General features: G+C 36.1%; 1 protein-coding gene across 4 annotated transcripts in view; it reads right to left on the reverse strand.

Moving 5' to 3' along the window:
* LOC120860459 (chondroitin sulfate N-acetylgalactosaminyltransferase 2) overlaps positions 1-20,006 on the reverse strand; it is a 58,336-nt gene that overhangs the window by 31,916 nt on the left and 6,414 nt on the right. For 3 of the 4 annotated variants that reach the window (XR_005720329.1, XM_040236271.1, XM_040236273.1), the window contains exons 2-4: positions 4,354-5,282; positions 2,071-2,287; positions 625-726 (exon numbers count right to left, since the gene is read on the reverse strand). Coding sequence is in view for 3 of the 4 variants with exons in the window: in XM_040236271.1 (XP_040092205.1) it covers positions 625-726; positions 2,071-2,287; positions 4,354-5,113 (1,079 nt within the window). In the remaining variant the exon portion in view is untranslated. The remainder of the gene's footprint in view (positions 1-624; positions 727-2,070; positions 2,288-4,353; positions 5,283-20,006) is intronic. The other variant, XM_040236272.1, reaches the window with a different exon arrangement.

Consider the following 20,006-nt stretch of genomic DNA (forward strand, 5'->3'; position numbering starts at 1 on the left):
AAAGAAGAGAAGCTACGGAATTAATAATGGAGTATTAAGGAATGACTATTTCACTCGTTCAAACCTCTGAGCACCTACTATGTGCCAGGTACTACATGAGTTGCTTGGTTAGAGAACTACTGTTCTGTGAGGTTTAGCTGTGAAAGGACAGAAACCTAATGGTAGTTACTGGGTACTGCACAGTCAGGTGCGGGTCTCTGAAGGATAGGGGAGACCTAAGCATTATTTGCAGGGAGAGAAAGAACTCAGGAAAACGGAAGGAAAGAAAGGTGGCAAGTAAGAGACAAGCTTAGGGGATGATATCAAAGTGAAAGGATTAGATTTAGAAAACAGTAGAGTTCAAAAGAAGGAAATGAAGAGCGCATGGAGGCAAATACAAAGAAGGTGAGTGGGCCACAGAGTAAGAGCACCCTAATCATGCCACGCTGAGGTTAAGGAAGACGAGTCATTAGAGTGGCATGAATAAACTCAGGGGTGAAATGAGGAACTTACTACCACCACCACTCACATCTTAGCCAACTTTCAACAGCAACTATTCAAAATTATTAATTCATTAAGTATCTGAACTTCTCATTCTTCTGCTATTATACATACAAGACTTCAATGTGGACATGGCTCACCAACCTTGCGACAGATTCTAGGATAGACTTGACTTTAGAAAGTCCTTCTTTACCAAAATACACCACTGTGAGATGAATTCTCTTGTCCTGATGAATACATACATCCCTGACAGGGTTGAAAAATAAAGTTCATTCAGGAAAATATAGAAGGCACTACTCATTCAGAAGGCAATCATAAGAAGCTTTACAAGAAAACAAATAAAGCATAACTCATTTAGAATGAAATCACATGAAACTAAGGAAATATAAAACTGGCAATATTGCTGAATTATTAAAGGCATCACAGCAAATGTGTATCAGCATATATGTCAAAATGAACGTAACACTTGGAAAGCCAATATAAGCAGCCCAAGAAGCTACCATATTTTGAAACATTTTTGGAACTTTTGCTTTGGTATTGCCTTCAGAAGCAAACTATAAGCTACTCAAAGAATTAAGTTCAATCAGTTCAAAATCAAATAAATAACTCAAGTTTTAGTTCAAAACTTATTTTGTCCTCAGACTACCTAATTAGAGAAATTATACCTATCATCAAGGAATAAATATTTGTCATGATTATTAACTGTAGAGAAAAATGTAGCATCTGAAGGTAATTCCCAAAAGGCAATTAAAAATGCTTTAGGAAATCAGATCTCAAGCGAGCAATTTCAAAAAGGCAAAACTCAGTTGGAAGCATGATTTCTAGATGTTCTGTAACAGAATTGTGTTAACTGGTTTTTATATCCAACAACTCCAATGAGAACAAAAACTGGGATTACAAAGAATTAAGACTACCATATTAAAGTATTAAAAACATGACAATTATTAAATAAAAAAACTTTTCTCAAATCAAAAGTCTAATATGTAGATATTAATTTTTAACACTTTAGCATATAAAAATATCCAAATTTAATAATTTAAAAAAATGCTTTAAAAACTGTTACAATCTCTGCTTCCCAAGATAGAACATTCTCCCATTTTTACTTGAATATTTGTCTTTTCTTCCAATTTTGAAATTCAAATTGTTCTTGGGAGTTTTCTGAGGAGATAGTAATGTTCCGTATCTTAATTGGAAAGGCAGTTACAAGAATGTATAAATTTGTCAGAAGTCATGAAACCTGTATGCTTGGAATAGGTCAATTTTATTGTATATAAGTTATGCCTCAATAAAGTTATTTTTAAAAATTCAACTTGTCCTAAAATGAATTCAAACACAATTATAAAAATAATCAAATTTAGTTCCTAATAGTTGTCACCCTCAATTTACTTCACAGTTCAAATTGTCAATAACACAATATACTATACATGCCTTAAGAATAAAGGGAATATTAAAAACATAAAGTTCCCCAAAACCTATAAAATTATTCTGCAATTCTAAGTAACCCTACTCAGTGAAGGTAAACTAAATAAAATGGCATGAAATTTTTTTTTTTAGGAGCACTTAGCCAAATCACTAAGCTCTGGGAATTACCTGAAGTTCTGCATAAACTGTGCAAATGCCTCAGTTCTTTCAGCAAGTGGCACGATGATATTAATAATTGATCTAGTAATGTCAATCATCTCACTCTTCACTTTCATGAGAGGTCCAAAAGGGCGAAAGAGAGTCACGTGTCTATATTCCATAAGGTCTGCTTTCTTGAAGAAGAGTTCATACTGTGTGCCCTTATCTTTCTCAGTGCGATAATAACCTAAAGGAAAGAATTAGGAACAAAGATGTCTCCATATCAAAGCTCACAAATTCAGTATGACTACTGACTACTCAACGATCAAAAGTGTAAAATCAGACTTGTACAGCTTTTATACATTGGTGAAAATTTTATCCCCATGATACAGTCAGTAAAAACTGCTACTTTAAAAGATTAAAAAAATATTCTGCTCTATTATTCAATCCATAAAATTTACTCCAAATGATGATGATTCCTTTTCACATGACTTTTTTTTAATAGCAGAATCTATCAACACATAAACCAAATGATGAAAATAAAGAAATTACTTCTAGCAATATTAAATTCTAGACCTGAAAGTCAAAACTTCTGTGTCAGGTACTAATGGTATAAAGATGGCTACATGGTCCCAGTTCCGTCTAGCAATGGAGACAGAAAAAGGAAATAATGATACAGTGATATACACATGCAAACACACAACAGAATGAGGTCAGACGAAGAAAAATTAGTATAAATTTAAACATGGTGATTTGAGATGCCTTTGGGAGAAAATCCTGGAAGTCTATTAGGCAATCTGATTTGTAAGTGTGACACTCAGGAGAGAGATTAGACCTACAGATGTGTCTGTCAGTCAGCCAATATCTGGAAATAAAATGGTGAACAAGAGATTGGTCCCACTCCTCCTGAGGCTTACAGTCTAACAGAACTACAAATCAGAAAATGGGCAATGCGGTATATTAGGACAGTGCTCTGAGAGGGGGCACAGGGTAGAGATTACAAGAACATATAGGAACACTGTTATCTTAAACTTGTAGGTTGGTGATGACCTCCCCAGAAGTGACATCTCAGCTGAAGTCTGGAAGAGGAACAGGAGCTACTAAATCATTGTCCATTAATTATTTTTCTGATGAGGGAAGTGGCACAATGGAGGAAAACCAAGGGACAAAATATGTTCCATAACGGAGAAAAATCCTGTAAGTGACAGAATCCCAGGAGAATTATATTTTTTTAAAAAAGCAGAAGCTACAGAATATAAAACTGGCATAGGTTCCTTTCTTTTTAAGAAGACACGAAGACATTTTACATATCTTAGTTACTTCCTCTGCAGCTTTCAATTCTGCCGTAAGCTATAAACATATTGAGTGAAAAGATAAAAAGCTGAGGCTGCAGAAAAACTACAGGAGTTTTGAAAGAAACAACCCATCAAAAACTGCAGGAAGTGATGGGGTAAAAAGAGATGGCTATACGGAGAAGACAGCTGAAATGCCACAGAAAAGTACAAGGCCCTTGGTGACGGCTGAAGGTATTATATTATAGCAAGTGATACCCATGAAGATTGGGGTAAAAAACAAAAACAAAAACAAAAAACTACATGTGGCATACAGAATCAAGCAAAGAGAACTTTCAAGAAATATTTGTATTCAAAACGGCTTTAAGCCTACAATTAAATATCTAGCATGGGGTATAAGATGGAGATGGGTTGGGGCCTATAATTATTCCTGATATAATCTATAATTACATCAATCAACAAATTTCTTAAATGTATACGAGTGCTCCTCAACTTTTGAGTCGTGTCCCATCTTGACATATAAAAATGTTATGCCCTTTCTGCAGTCTGTATTAAGAAAACAGGTTTCTTTACTTTTCCAAATGCCAAATATGCTTTTCAAAATTATGTATGCCTCCTTGATGTTCTGACATGTGTTTCTCCTCCACTCAAAATACAGAATTGCCACTAATCTTAATTAGGTTCTTTTTTCCTTTAGCAAATGGTTTTCAAATTTTGAGCCTTAGTTCATACATTTTAAAAAATATAAAAAAGGAAAAAAATATATATATATAAAAAAGGAACATCAAAACCAGTTCAGAGATGAATGCAAATACATATACATGCAAATACACACACAACCCTAAGAGCCGTTCAACTTGGGGAGTATTCTGCTATACAAGCTTAGACTTCTTCTATTTCCCTGGTTCTTATTTTCTATTTTATTTTGATCACATTATAACTTTTTCTGACACATTATCAGCATACAATAACAGAATTTTGTCATACTAATGTTAACGGATCAACACATTTTTCACATTACCTTCTATGAAGTCATTTTCATTAAATATCAGTTTCTCTCCAAGGGGACCATCCTCATCTTCCTGTTCATCATCTTCATCAGGATTATTAATGACCTCCAAGCCAGCTTCAATAACTTCTACCAATTCATCTCGCTTATCTTTTCTAACTGGCTTTTCCTCAGGGTGGCGAGTGAGACCCATTTCCAACTGGAATACTTTCATTAAGGTAAAACTTTCAAAGGGAATGACTCCATACTCACTCGGTAGTTTGGCTCCTATGCTAACTTCAGCTTTGTCAATCTGTGAATGAAGAAACTCTAAAAGATCACTAGGTGCTTGTTCTTTGTTGCCTTGATAGCTTATGCCATTAGCCCCTACATTCTTTCTCTCTTGCAAAGATCTCATCTTCTCACTCATTTCTTGTAGTTCTTGTTTCAGTTGGGCAATTTGGCGTTTCAGACTGGTTGCTCTGGTTTGATAATGTTCTTCTTGCTCCTGTAGGAGGGCTTGATAATACTCTTTACCATAATTTTCCCCAATGATACCAGGAAGAGATGCATTTCCATCAGTCTGGGGGGCACATTCCAGAAGGTATAAAAATAATATCAAACTGCAGAGTAAAGCAAGACCCAACAGTAGCCAGTGGGTCCGGGTGTGAAGAATCAACCCTCTTCTAGGCATTCTTATTAATGTGGACTTGCCTAATGAGATGAGCTCTTTGCTTGTTAATACCTTTTGCAAAAGGTTATAAAAAAGTAAAAACAAAATCAAGATTTCCATAAAAAGTACCAAAATGAATTTGGCTGTAGCTTAAAAAATTGCTTCCTTCAGCAGTGAGAACTACTTGCAGACATGAGAAATCATGCGTATTTCCTATACTGTTACCATGATATCCAGAATAAAAAACCTGATCTACACAGTCAGATAAAATCCATGGGTGTTGATTTTTCTGAAAGAAACACATCAGAATCAATCAGAATTTTGTTTCCTTAAGTATATCAAACTGTTGACAGCTTTAGTAAGCTTAGCTATGTGAAACAGGCAGAGCACCATGAGAGCCACTAATATACTATATAATATTCAGTTAATGCTGGGGAAAAGTATTAAGAAAAATACCTTCTGAAACACTAAAATATATGTAATACTTTCAACCAGCATATCTACATGTCCATAACTTGAATGAATCAAGGAAACATTAAAATTATGTTTAGCATAGTTTGTGTTACATAGATTATATCAGTCCCTAACTATTTGTAAATTACATCACGTATAACTCTATACTAACATAATATTTCAATTAACTCACTATTTCCCAACTATAATATATCACCATTTGGGAGCTGAGCTTCTATAAACTGTTTTTGTTATACTGATAATGGCTTTCTAGAGAGAGATATTTTCTTACTGTTTATTCAATTCAAGCATTCTACTTTTATTAATTTCTATAGCTCAACTTAGTGAATGTAAGAGACTTAAAATTAAGTGGGGGGGTGGGGAAGCAATTTCAGAAGGCCACAGACATCTGGAAAACACATTAAGAAACATTTTTATATCCAAAGCCTTTCTTCCAGTAGATTATTTGAGCATTAGATCACATAATTCTTTCCACTGTATTACACAGCAACAGATTTCCTACAAGTCTGGAAAGGTTTGGAGTCTATATAAAGAAAGACAGAAACATGTTTATCTGCAGGAAAAAAATTAAAGAATCCATTATGTGGGTGGGTGGGTTAGTCGCTCAGTTGTGTCTGACTCTGCGATCCCATGGACTGGAGCCCACCAGGTTCTTCTGTCTATGGAATTCTCCAGGCAAGAATACTGGAGTGGGCTGCCATTCCCTTCTCCAAAGAATCCATTATAAATTTACAGAATTACATGCTATCGTTCATACTACAACCAGTTATGTGAGCTCTTCGATGTTTCTTTCTAACCCTTAAGGATACTTAATTTTAGAAATAGAGAAGATTAAACCTAGGAGACAGGAAGCAGGGAAGGCCTCTAATGCAGAGAGAGCTACTCTACTAAAGAAGTGTCTGTCAAGAAGAATACGTGATACTACAGCTAGCTTTTAAAAGAATTGGTTTCGACCACTGCAGCAGAACCTATGGAAGAAAGTCACTGGGCAACGTTGATCCTCATCAGTTTCTTACTGATCTGGAAAGTCTGGATGCCTTCTGTGCAAAATGCTGTGATTTCCCCTTCCCCCCGCCATGGCACATCTCTGTACAAAATGTAGGATAGATTCAAACTTCTTTGGGCTAGTGGATCACAAACAATGGACTTTACAATCCTTAGCCATTTATTACTTTAGTTAACCAAAAGATAACCATGTATCCTTAAAAATTCAACTCACAAGTAAATTTTACTATGATGGCATCTTTTTTTTTACTATTTTAAATCTTATTTTAAGTGATACAGAAAAATAAGGGAAAAAATCAGTATTAAGAAAACTAAGTAAAAAATAAGGATGCAAAGCTAACAGTTCCAGGACTTTTAACATGTATCAAAACTAATTCTCTGAATAAGAAACCACTTAAATTTCATTGTCTAAAACTTAAAAGACATCACTCTAAATTATCTGTAAGTTATTACTAGCCTGTTTATCAGGGGAAAGAAAGACTAAAACTAAAAATGCGGAATATAATCTTGAATAAACTATTAATAAAGTTACATATATTTAACTGTACTATATTCAAACTCGATAATATTTTAATGAAATAATCTAAGGACTTCAACCTTTCATTAATATGATACCTCATAATTTCTTTCTTCATATAGACAGTGTATTTGAAACTGAGATATCATCCATTAATGGCAATGCAGGAGATGCCAAGAGACACAGGTTTGATCTCTGGGTTGGGAAGATCCCCTGGAGTAGGAAATGGCAACCCATTCCAATATTCTTGTCTGGAAAATTCGATGGACAGAGGAGCCTGGGCGAGGGACTACAATCCATGGGGTTACAAAGAGTTGAATCCAAGTGAATGCCCCCACATGCACCTAACGTTTACTTTTCAATGAAACAGAACAGGAAATACTGGCATACATTATGTACAGGAGCAAATTTTGTATTGTAAATCCATACACACATATGCATGAGCTAGCCACACAAAATGCTTATAAGTGAGTTGTGATCCAAAAATCTTGAAAAAATACTGATTTATAAAGTATTTTTATACATTTCTCATGCCATCCTTTCAGAACAGTGCTGTTTTAATCTCCATTTTGTCTAGGAAAAACAGGTCCAGAAATGAAAAGATTTAATTTAAATATGGTAACGTAACTATTAAGTGATCGCATTAAAGCCAAGGTCATCTTTCTCTTTCCTTTAAGCAAAATATAGGTCTGAGAGATCTTACATGCCTATCTTCAGTTAAATATCTCATGCTGAATATTACCCACTGAAATGAAAGAGAAGTTGTTGTAATTACTTTAGAATATAAATGTTAGTTGCAGAGCTCCGTAGTTGTTAACCATAAAAGAAGCATTCTACTTTAAGCATTCCAATTAAAGTCTTATTTACCTAGTTCCTAAAAGAAATTCTTTAACAACATTCTAAAAAACTGGATTATGACAGCTCTAAATATGTTAAGAATAGTATTAGAGAACACACCCATTTTCATGCTGTTACACCCTGACTGCCATCACTGTAGTAGTGTGTTTGTATGACAAACAAGATTCATTCATAACCCAAAGGTAATCCCAAGCAACGTTCCAAGCACCAACAGCAGACAGTTAAGTGTTCTGAAGGTGAGATATTGTGGAAATGGGAAATGGAACTGTCACAGATGTAAAACAAAATCAAAGAGCTCTGGAGCAGAAAGAAATCCTTTTTGTTGTTGTTTTCAGTCACTAAGCCTGCCAGACTCCCGTATCCATGGGGTTTTCCAGGCAGAATACTGGACTTGGTTGCCATTTCCTACTCCAGGGATCTTCCCCACCTAAGAATCGAAACCACATCTCCTGAGTCTTCTGTGTTGGCAGGTGCATTCTTTACCACTGAGCCACCAGGAAAGCCCCAGAAAGAAAGTTTAGGAGCCATCAATTCTTACTCCTTAAAACAGACTAAAGAGATTTCCTCTTATAGCCAAGATGAAGTAATATGTACCAGATTTACTCTCACACTTGAAACAACTAAACACAAACAAAATCAATTAAAAAATAAACCCAATATACAAAACAATGATTTTCAAAATACTGAACATTAGGTAATAAAGTACACGGATCTCTGGAAGAACAAGAAACAAGTGCCTGCACAGCTAACTGCCTTAGTTTCTACACCATAGCACAGGAAGTCCTCTCCTAAGCAGAGCCCAGCTAACTCCCTGAGTTGATGAGGGGAAGCTGACAGTCTGAGGAGACCAAGGCAACTAGGTTCAAAGGATACAGTACCAGAGGAGAGAGCTGCACAGGGAGGGAAGGCCAGGGATCTTCAGAGGACACCCTTTGGGCGTGCAGCAGAGCACTGAGGAGGGCAGGCATGCAAAGAAACTAACTGAAGCTAAGGAAAGAAGAACACAAAAAATGAGGAGACACAGAGCTCAGCACTCAAACAGGACCAGAACAGTAAACGTTCCCACCAGACAGGCTGGAAAACTTCAAATTCATGGGCACTGACTAGGTAGAGGACTCAAAACGGTCTTGCCTCAGTAGTGGGAAATAATTAGCTCCAGACTAAACATGGACCTGATCCTGCCAACAAATCTTAAAAGCAAGACCTGAAAGGATCAAATTGTTTCCATGTAATTGCACAAGCCTCACAAATATTTATAGAAATATAAAAATATCTAGCATTCAATAAAATAAAATTCAATATTTTGACATCCAAACAAAAATGATCAGACATAAAAAGAAAAATGCAATCCATAATTTTAGAAAATAATGATTGAAATTGACCTAGGACACAGATGCTGGAGTTCACAGAAATACATTAAAAAAGCTATTACAACTGTATTTGAAAGACACTCATGTTCAAAAAACATAGGGAGAGACAAATGACATTAAAAAAAATAAGACCCAAATTGAACTAAGGAGATGAAAACATCAATGTATGAGATTTAAAATACACTGAATGGGATTAACAGTAGGCTAAATATTTCACAACGAACTATTAATGAATTGAAGACATAACAAATTGTTCAAAATGTAGAAGGAAAAAAGAATGAAAAACATGAATAAAGCACTTGGCAAACATCTATTTCTGCTTTATTGACTACGCCAAAGCCTTTGACTGTGTGGATCACAATAGACTGTGGAAAATTCTGAAAGAGATGAGAATACCAGACCACCTGACCTGCCTCCTGAGAAACCTGTATGCAGGTCAGGAAGCAACTAGAACTGGACATGGAACAACAGACCGGTTCCAAATAGGAAAAGGAGTACGTCAAGGCTGTATATTGTCGCCCTGCTTATTTGACTTCTATTCAGAGTACATCATGAGAAATGCTGGGCTGGAGGAAGCACAAGCTGGAATCAAGATTGCCAGAGAAATATCAATAACCTCAGATATGCAGATGACACCACCCTTATGGCAGAAAGTGAAGAAGAACTAAAGAGCCTCTTGATGAAAGTGAAAGAGAAGAGTGAAAAAGCTGGCTTAAAGCTCAACATCCAGAAAACGAAGATCATGGCATCTGGTCTCATCACTTCATGGCAAATAGATGGGAAAACAGTGGAAACAGTGACAGACTTTATTTTGGGGGGCTCCAAAATCACTGCAGCCATGAAATTAAAAGACACTTACTCCTTGGAAGGAAAGTTATGACCAACCTAGACAGCATATTAAGAAGCAGAGACATTACTTTGCCAACAAAGGTCCGTCTAGTCAAGGCTATGGTTTTTCCAGTAGTCATGTATGGATGTGAGAGTTGGACTATAAAGAAAGCTGAGTGCCGAAGAATTGATGCTTCTGAACTGTGGTGTTGGAGAAGACTCTTGAGAGTCCCTTGGACTGCAAGGAGATCCAACCAGTCCATCCTAAAGGAAATCAGTCCTGAATATTCATTGGAAAGACTGATGCTGAAGTTGAAACTCCAATACGTTGGCCACCTGTTGTGAAAAGCTGACTTATTTGAAAAGACCCTGATACTGGGAAAGATTGAGGGCAGGAGGAGAAGGGGACGACAGAGGATGAGATGGTTGGATGGCATCACCAACTTGATAGACATGGGTTTGGGTAGACTCCAGGAGTTGGTGATGGACAGGGTGGCCTGGTGTGCTGCGGTTCACAGGGTCACACAGAGTCGGACACGACTGAGGGACTGAACTAAACTGAACTGAAGCTTCACAGAGCCGGTGTGACCACTTCAAGCAGCCTAATATATATATAATTAGAGAGCTGAATAGTAAAGAAGGCTGAGTGTTGAAGAATTGATGCTTTTAACTACGGTGCTGGAGAAGACTCTTTAGAGTCCCTTGGACAGCAAAAAGATCAAACCAGTCAATCCTAAAGGAAATCAACCCCGAATATTCACTGGAAGGACTGATGCTGAAGCTGAAGCTCCAACAATCTGGCCACCTGATGTGAAGAGCAAAAGACCCTGGTCCTGGGAAAGACTGAGGGCAAGAGGAGAAGGGGGCAACAGAGAGTGAGATGGTTGGATGGCATCACTGACTCAATGGGCATGAGTCTGAGAAAACTCTAGGAGATAGTGAAAGAGGGAAGCCTAGTGTGTTCACGGGGTCGCAAAGAGTCGGACACGACTTAGTGACTCAACAACAGAGTCTCCAAAGAAGGGGGAGGGGGCTAGGGGAAATATTTAAAGCAATAAGGCTGAAAATTTTCCAAATTTGATGAAAACTATCAACATATAGATGCAAGAAGCTCAATGAATACCAAATACAAAAGCCATAAAGAAAACTAAAGTAAGGCTCATGATAATTAAACTGCTTAAATCCTACTGATAAACAGAAAACCCTAAAATGAACCCTAGGAGAAAGACACATCATACACATACAAGAAACAAAGACAATGGAGCAATGTCTTTATGAAACTGAAAGGAAAAATAAAAAAGTGTCTTTCAAGAATAAAGGCAAAAAACTTTATTTTAGACATTAGAAAGTTAAAAATAATTCATCAGACCTGCTCTAAAGTCCTTTAAGCAGAAAGAAAATGTTAGCAGTTGAATATATGGATCAACACAAAGCAATGAAGAAACAAGAAGTGTTAACTTCATGGATAATTACAAAATTTCTTCCTTTCTTCCTTTTTTTTTTCTTTTGGTTGCATCACACACCTTGTGGGATTATTAGTTCCATGACCAGGACTGAACCTGGGCCACAGCAGTGAAAGCACAGCATCCTAACCACTGAACTGCCAGGGAATGCCTCAAGATTTCTTTTATTATTTAATTTGCTTTAAAATATAACTGAATGAAATGGGTAAATTCCTAGGCAAACTACTGTAACTGACTCAGGAGAAACAGCAAATATAAATAGATCTATAATAACACTGAATTAGCAATGAAAAAAACCACCCACCAAAAAAAATTCAGAACCAGATAGTTTCACCAGTGAATTCAAGCATTAATAAGAATTAATATCAATTCTTCACAAAATCCTTCAAAAAACAGAATACTTCTTAACTCACTCCATAAGGCCAGTATTACTCTTGATATCAAAACCAGACAAAGATATCAATGGAAAATAACATTCCTTATAAATACAGACACAAAAATCCTCAACAAAAATAAGCACACTAAATCTGTCAACACACGCCATGACCAATTGAAATTTATCCCAAAAATGCAAGCTGGATTTACCATCGGAAACTCAATTAATGCAATACACCACATCAATAGAATAAAGGACAAACCCCATAAGATTGTATCAATAGATAGAAAAACATTTCACAAAATCCAGCACCATTTCCTGATAAAATCACTCGACAAACTAGGAAAGTTATTGTATTTCTTCTAAACATATTTTTTACCCCGGTGTTCAGGATGGAAAGAAAATTATCTAGTGAAGTTTTTACAGAGTATAACTACTCATAACATATATCACTGCTTACTTTTAAGTCTACTGCTAAAAGCACATGTACAATATTTGTGTTACAATTTGGTATAACACGTAGGCTATAGAATGTTTTCCTATTAGCATGCCAAACAAACAAACCAGCACACCAAACATATATTAAACCCACACAGGCCACACAGGGATGCTCCTGACTATAAACAGCTCTCCAAGATTATAGTAGATAATTGTTTCTCCTAAACTCATAGAGTAACAGAAATATAAGCAAAATGAAGAAGCAGAGAAACCAATAGTCCAAGAGAATTCCCCTGATGGAACAAGTAATAAGACAGATCTCAATGGTCTGACACCAAGTTCAAAAGGAGGTAATGAAGATACTGAAGTAAAGAATTAAGAAAGCGTAGCAATAGAAATGCAGATTACTGTAAAAAGGAACTAGAAACTATATGGAGGAGTCAAGAAAAATTAGAAAATTGATTTGCCAAGATAAAACCTGAGCTAAAGGCAATGAATAGCAGAATGAATAATGCAGAAAAAAGAATAAGTGATTTGGAAGATAGAATAATGGAAATTAATCAAAACAGCAGGCAGAAAGTAAAAAAAAAAAAATGAAAGCAATATAAGATATCTATGGAATAATACAGGCTTCCCTGATAGCTCAGTTGGTAAAGAATCCACCTGAGATGCAGGAGGCCCTGGTTCAATTCCTGGGTCATGAAGATCCGCTGGAGAAGGGATAGGATACCCACTCCAGTATTCTTGGGCTTCCCTTGTGGCTCAGCTGGTAAAGAATCAGCCTGGAATGTGGGAGACCTGGGTTTGATCCCTGGGTTGGGAAGATTCCCTGGAGAAGGGAAAGACTACTCATGCCAGTATTCTGGCCTGGCGATAGTCCATGGGGTCGCAGAGTCGGATATGACTGAGCAACTTTCACTTTCATGGAATAATATAAAGCATGGGATGCAGGAAAAGCAGTTCTCAGAGAGAAGTTCATAGTGATACAGACCTTCCTCAAAAAAAAAAAGGCAAGAAAAATCTCAAGTAAAATTAAACAACCTAACTTACCACCGCATGAGTCCTGAATATTCTTTGGAAGGACTGAAGCTGAAACTCCAATACTTTGGCCACCCAATGTGAATGTCATTAGAAAAGACCCTGATGCTGGGAAAGATTGAAGGCAGGAGGAAAAGGGGACGACAGAGGATGAGATGGCTGGATGGCATCACCGACTCAATGGACATGAGTTTGAGTAAACTCTGGGAGTTGGTGATGGACAGGAAGGCCTGGCGTGCTGCAGTCCATGGGGTCGCAAAGAGTTGGACACGACTGAGCGACTGGACTGACTGAAAAGATTTAGAAAAAGAAGGACAAACAAAAACTAAAGTCAGCAGAAGGAAGGAAATAATAACCATCAGGCAGGAAACAAACAGAGATTTTTAAAAAATAGGAAAAAAATCACTAAAACCAAGAGTTGGTTTGAAACAAAACTGACAAACCTCTGGCCGGGCTTACCAAGAAGAAGAGAGAGAGAATCCAAATAAAAATGAAAAAGGAGAAACCTCAGCCAATACCACAGAAATACATGAAAAAAAAATATATAAGACAATACTTTGAAATATTATATGTCAATAATGACAGCCTACAAGAAATGGACAACTTTCTAGAAGCAACCCATCAAAACTGAGACAGAGGAGCTAATTTGAACAAACCAATTACTAAAAGTGAAATACAATCTTTAAAAATCAAAACAAACAAAAAACTGCCTACAAACAAAAGCCCAGGACCAGATGGCATCACAGGCAAGAAGAAAGAGCTAATTTGAACAGAACAATCACTAAAAGTGAAATATAATCTTTAAAAATCAAAAATCAAAACAAACAAAAAACTCCCTACAAACAAAAGTCCAGGACCAGATGGCATCACAGCCAAATTCTACCAAATATACAAAGAATTTATACCAATCCTTCTCAAAATCTTCCAAAAGACTGAAGAGGAGGGAATATCCTGAAGACATTTTATGAAGCCACCATCAACCTTGATACCAAACCAAACAAAGATAACCACCAAAAAAGAAAATCACAGGTCAATATCTTTGATGACTATAGATGCAAAAATTCTCAACAAAATATTAGCAAACCAATCCAACAACATGTAAAATGATCATACACCATGACCACGTGGGATTCAATCCAAGTTCACAAGGATGATTCAATATATATAAATCAATGTAATATACCACATTAGAAAAGTAAAAAACCACATGATCATCTTAACAGATGCAGAAAACACATCTGACTAAATTCAACATTCATCCATGATAAAAACTCTTACCAGAGGGTACAAAGGGAATATAGCTCTAAATAATAAAAGCCACTTATGACAAATCCACTGCCAAAATAATACTCAGTGGTGAAAAGCTGAAAACTTGTCTGCTAAAATCTGGAACAAGACAAGGATGCCCACGCTAACCACTTCTATTCAATACAGTGGTAAAAGTCCCAGCCACAGCAATCAGACAAAAAAAAAGAAATAAAAGGTATCCAAATTGGAAGGGGAAGAGGTAAAACTGTCACTATATGCAGATGACATGATATAGAGAAAATCCTAATGACTCCACATAAAAATTACTAGATCTAGTAAATGAATTCAGCACATTGGCAGGATACAAGATTAACATTCAAAAATTGGTTGCATTTATTTACAAACAATAAAACATCAGAAAGAGAATGTAAAGAGAATGTAACATCTTTTAAAATCACACCAAAACAACAACCAAAAAAACCCAAACCTAGGAATAAACCTGACCAAGGAAGTGAAAGACTTATACGATGAGAACTATAAAACATTAATAAAGGAAAATTAAAGCATGATTCAAAGAAATGAAAAGAAATCCCACACTCCAAAAATTTATACGGAATCATAAAAGACACAGAATTGACAAAGCAATTCTGAGGGGGAAAAAACAAAGCAAGAGGCATAACTCTCTCTCTCAGACTTCAGACAACACAATAGCTAAAGAAAAGTGTGGTATTGGTACAAAAACAGGACACCTGGATCAATGGAAAGTAATAGAGTCCAGAAATAAACCCACATACCTAAAGTCAATTAATCTTCAACAAACATAAAATGGGCAAAGGATAACCTCTTCAGCAAGTGATGCACGGAAAGGTGAACAGCTGCATGCAAATCGTTAGAACATACCCTCACACCATGCACAAAAACAAGCTCAAAATGGCTCAAAGAGTTAGAAATAAGACACAACACCATAAAACTCCTAGAACAGAGCATGGGCAAAACATTCTCTGACATAAATTACACCAATGTTTTCTTAGGTGAGTTTCCCAAGGCAATAGAAATAAAACAATAATAAACAAATGGGACCTAATCAAACTTACAAGCTTTTGCACAGTAAAGGCGAAGGTGAAGGTGAAGTCGCTCAGTCGTGTCCGACTCTTTGCGACCCCATGGACTGTAACCTACTAGGTTTCTCCCTCCATGGGATTCTCCAGGCAAGAATACTGGAGTGGATTGCCATTTCCAAGGAAACCATTAAAAAAAATGAAAAGACAAACTACAGAGTGAGAGAAAATATGTGCAAATGATGTCACCGACAAGGGCTTGACCTCCAAAGTATACAAGGAGGCCATACAATTCAACAACAAAAAAAAGCCAATTAAAAAACGGGCAGAAGACCTTAATAGATATTTCTCCAAAGAAAATATACAGATGGCCAGTAGGCACATGAAAATATGCTCAATATCACTAATTATTAGAGAAATGCAAATCAAAGCTACAAGGTACCACCTCACACCAGTCAGAATAACCAAAATTAAGAAGTGTACAAACAGCAAATGCTGGAGAGGGCGTGGAGAGAAGGGAACCCTTCTATAGTGTTGATGGGTATGTAAGTTGGCACAGCCACTATGGAAAACAGTGTGAAGTTTCTTAAAAAACTAACAGAATTACCACATGATACAGAAATCCCACTCCTGAGCATATACTCGATAAAACTACAATACCAAAAGACCCTACGTTCATAGCAGTGCTGTTCACAATAGTCAATACATGGAAATAACCTAAATGTCCATCAACAGATAAATGTATAAAGAATACGTGGTACATATATACAGTGCAATACTACTCAGCCATAAAAGAGAATGAAAGTCATCTGCAGCAACATGGGTGCAGCTAGAGATCATCATGCTAAGTGAAGTAAGTCAGAAACAGACAACACCACATCACTCGTATGTGGAATCTAAAATATGGCACAAATGAACCTATCAACAAAAAAGAAACAAGACTCACAGACATAGAAGACAGACTTATGGTTGCCACGGGGTTGGGGGAGGGAGAGGGAAAGCCTGAGTTTTGGGTTAGTAGATGCAAACTATTACATTTAGAATAGATAAACAACAAGGTCCTACTGGATGGCAAAGAAACCATATCCAATCTCCTGGGATAAACTATAATGGAAAAGAATATTAAAAAAGAATGTCTATATATGTATAACTGAATCATTTTGCTGTACAGCAGAAATTAGCATAGCACTGTAAATCAACTATACCTTAATTTTAAAAAAATTACAAGTCCTGTACTCTGAAAACTACAAAACACTGTTAGAAGAAACTAAACATTTAAATAAATGGAAAGACAGCAATGCTCACTGACTGGAAGACTTAGTGTTATTAAGATGGCAATACTCTCCAAATTGGTTTGCAGATTCAACACAATCTCCTTCAGATTCCCAGCTTTACAGAAATTGACAAGCTTATCCTAAAACTCATATGGAAATTCAAGGAACCCAGATTAGCCAAAACAGTACTAAGAAAGAAGAACAAAATTGTAGAATTCAACTCTTCCATTTCCAAACTTACTTCAAAGCTATAATAATCAAGAGAGCATGGAACTAGCATAAGACTAGACATACGGATCAATGGGGCAGAATTGAGGGTCCAGAAATAAATGTTCACATTAAGTCAACTGATTTTCGACAAAAGTGGCAAGGTAACTCAATGGAAAAAGAACAGTCTTTTTAATAAAAGGTGCTAGAATACCTTGATACTCACAAACAAAAGAACAAAACTGAATCTCTACCTCACCCTATAGTCAAAAATTAACCCAAAATGGATCAAAGATCTAAGTGTTTTAGAGTTAAAACTATAAATTATACACTTACAATCAAAACATAAGTGTAAATCTTTGGGACCTTAGATTGGGCAATGGTTTCTTAAATATGACATCAAAATACCAAAGATCAAATAAAGTAGGTTTCATTAAAATTAAAAACTTTTGTGCTGCAAAGGGTATCATCAAGAAAGTAAAAAGGATAGGAGAAAATATTTGTAAATCATATATCTGATAGAGGTCTGCATCTAGAATATATAAAGAACTCTTACTATTCAACATTAAAAAGATAAATAACAGGGAATCCCCTGGCAGTCCAGTGGTTAAGACTCTGTGCTTCCAGTGCAGAGGGCATGGGCTCTATTTCTGGTCAGGAAACTAATTAAGATTCAATTCTGCATGCTGCCTGATGCAGCCAAAAAAAAAAAAGATATGTAACCCAAAAGGTGTGAGTAGACATTTCTTTAAAGATTAAGTCTACAAGCAATATAAAAAGATGCTCAACATCATAATCCAATAGGAAAATGAAAACCACAATGAGACACTGCTATGCACTAGTGTATAGTTCAAGGTGAGTCACAGGGGGAAGGGGCATGACAGGGGAAGGGGATCAAGAGGTATCAACTACTAGGTATAAATAAGATACAAGGATTATGTATAGCACAGGGAACACAGCTGATATTTTATAATAACTTTAAATGCAGAATAACCTATAAAAATAGTGAATCACTATGTCGTACACCTGAAAACTCAAATGATATTTTAAGTTAACTACACCTCAACTTAAAAAAAAAAATCACAAAATGAATCATAGTTCTATATGCAAACTATAAAACTAGAAGCAAAGGGGAAAATCTTTGTGCCCTTGAATTAGGCAAAGATATCTTTGATATGTAACTAACAGCATAATTAATAAATTGAACTTCATCAAAATTTGTGCTCTTTGAAGAACACCATTAAGAGAATGGAAAAACAAGTCACAGACCAGGAAAAAACATGGGTGAAGCAAATATATGATAAAAGACTTATATTCAAAATATATTTTTAAAAGTATCAAAATGTAATAATAACAAACACCAAAAAAAAAAAATTGGCAAAAGATGTGAAGAAACACTTCAAATAAGAACATGAAAAAAATACTCAACACTGTTAGCCATTAGGGAAATGCAAATTCAAAACATGAGACACCACAATGGTTCATCTTAGATGGGCTGAAATTTAAAAGCCTGATGCTAGTGACAAGTGGAGGAGTTAGAACTTCCATACACTGCTGGTGATCATGCAAGATGGTTTCAGTTTCTTAACAAGTTGAATATAAGCCTATCATTTGATCCAGTCATTCCATTCCTAGATAGTTAACCAAGAGAAATGAAAGTATATGTCCATACAAAGACTTGTACACAAATGTTCAAAACAGCTGTACCCGAAACAGCCAAAAACTAGAAACAACTCAAATGTCCATTAACAAGGGAAAGGATAAACAAACTAATACAGCCATACAGTGGAACACCACTGGCGATAAAAAGGAATCAACTACTGATACAGACGTCAGTGGCTTTCGCCAATGGCTCAGTGAGTAAAGAATCCACCTGTAACAGGAGAGACAGATCGATCCCTGGTCAGGAAGGTCTGCTGGAAGAGGGAAGTGGCAACCCATTCCAGTATTCTTGCCTGAAAAATCGCATGGACAGAGGAGCCTGACAAGCTACAGTTCAAAGGGTCACAAAGAGATGGGAGTGACTGAGCTTTAATATGGATGAATCTCAATAATAGAAGTCCAACAATAAAATGAGTACAATGAAAGACTATGATTCCATTTATATAAACTCAAGACAATGTAAGATAATTTATAGTGACAGAAAGCACAGGAGTCAGTGGTTGCCTGGAATGGGGTGAGAGTAGGGGTAGGTGATACCAGGAAGAAATTATTAAAGGACACAAAGAGACTTTTGGTAGTGATGGGTATGTCTATCATTTTGAGTGTGGTGATGATTTCAGGTAGACATGTTCAAATTATCAAATGTTATACTTTACATATGTGTAGGGTATTGTAAGTCAATACCCTACAATACCTCAATGAAGCTGTTTGAAAAATCAAACCAAATCCGATGTAGTTCGAGTAGTAGTGCTAAAGAGGCATTTACAAGTAAACTCCATTTTGGTCATTTGGACAAGTACAAAGATTTATTAACAACAAATTTGTATTTAAAAAAACAAAACTAAGAATACCCCAGGCTCCATCCCTACAAAAGTAGAACCTGGATTACTCTGAAAGTCTCATTCATCTTTCTATTTGCCTTGTGACTTTGAGACAAGAAGAGAGTATTAAAGATAGTTCATTCTATAGTACTGATCCCTACATAGTTTGACCTTTCCAGTTCCTACTCAAACATTTGATTCTATAATTTTATGGAACTACTAATAAACTTTTCAAACATCACTTCCAGAATGCTTACACTGCAGGACACCAAACTAACTTCTGCAGTAAGAGTAGCCTACTGTCTTCTGCAAAATACAAGCAATTCATTTGAATTTGAATATTTATTTTTAAAGTTCTAGTTTGTATAATCTTTCT

Source organism: Oryx dammah, unplaced genomic scaffold, assembly GCF_014754425.2.
Source record: "Oryx dammah isolate SB20612 unplaced genomic scaffold, SCBI_Odam_1.1 HiC_scaffold_11077, whole genome shotgun sequence".
Taxonomy (NCBI): domain Eukaryota; kingdom Metazoa; phylum Chordata; class Mammalia; order Artiodactyla; family Bovidae; genus Oryx; species Oryx dammah.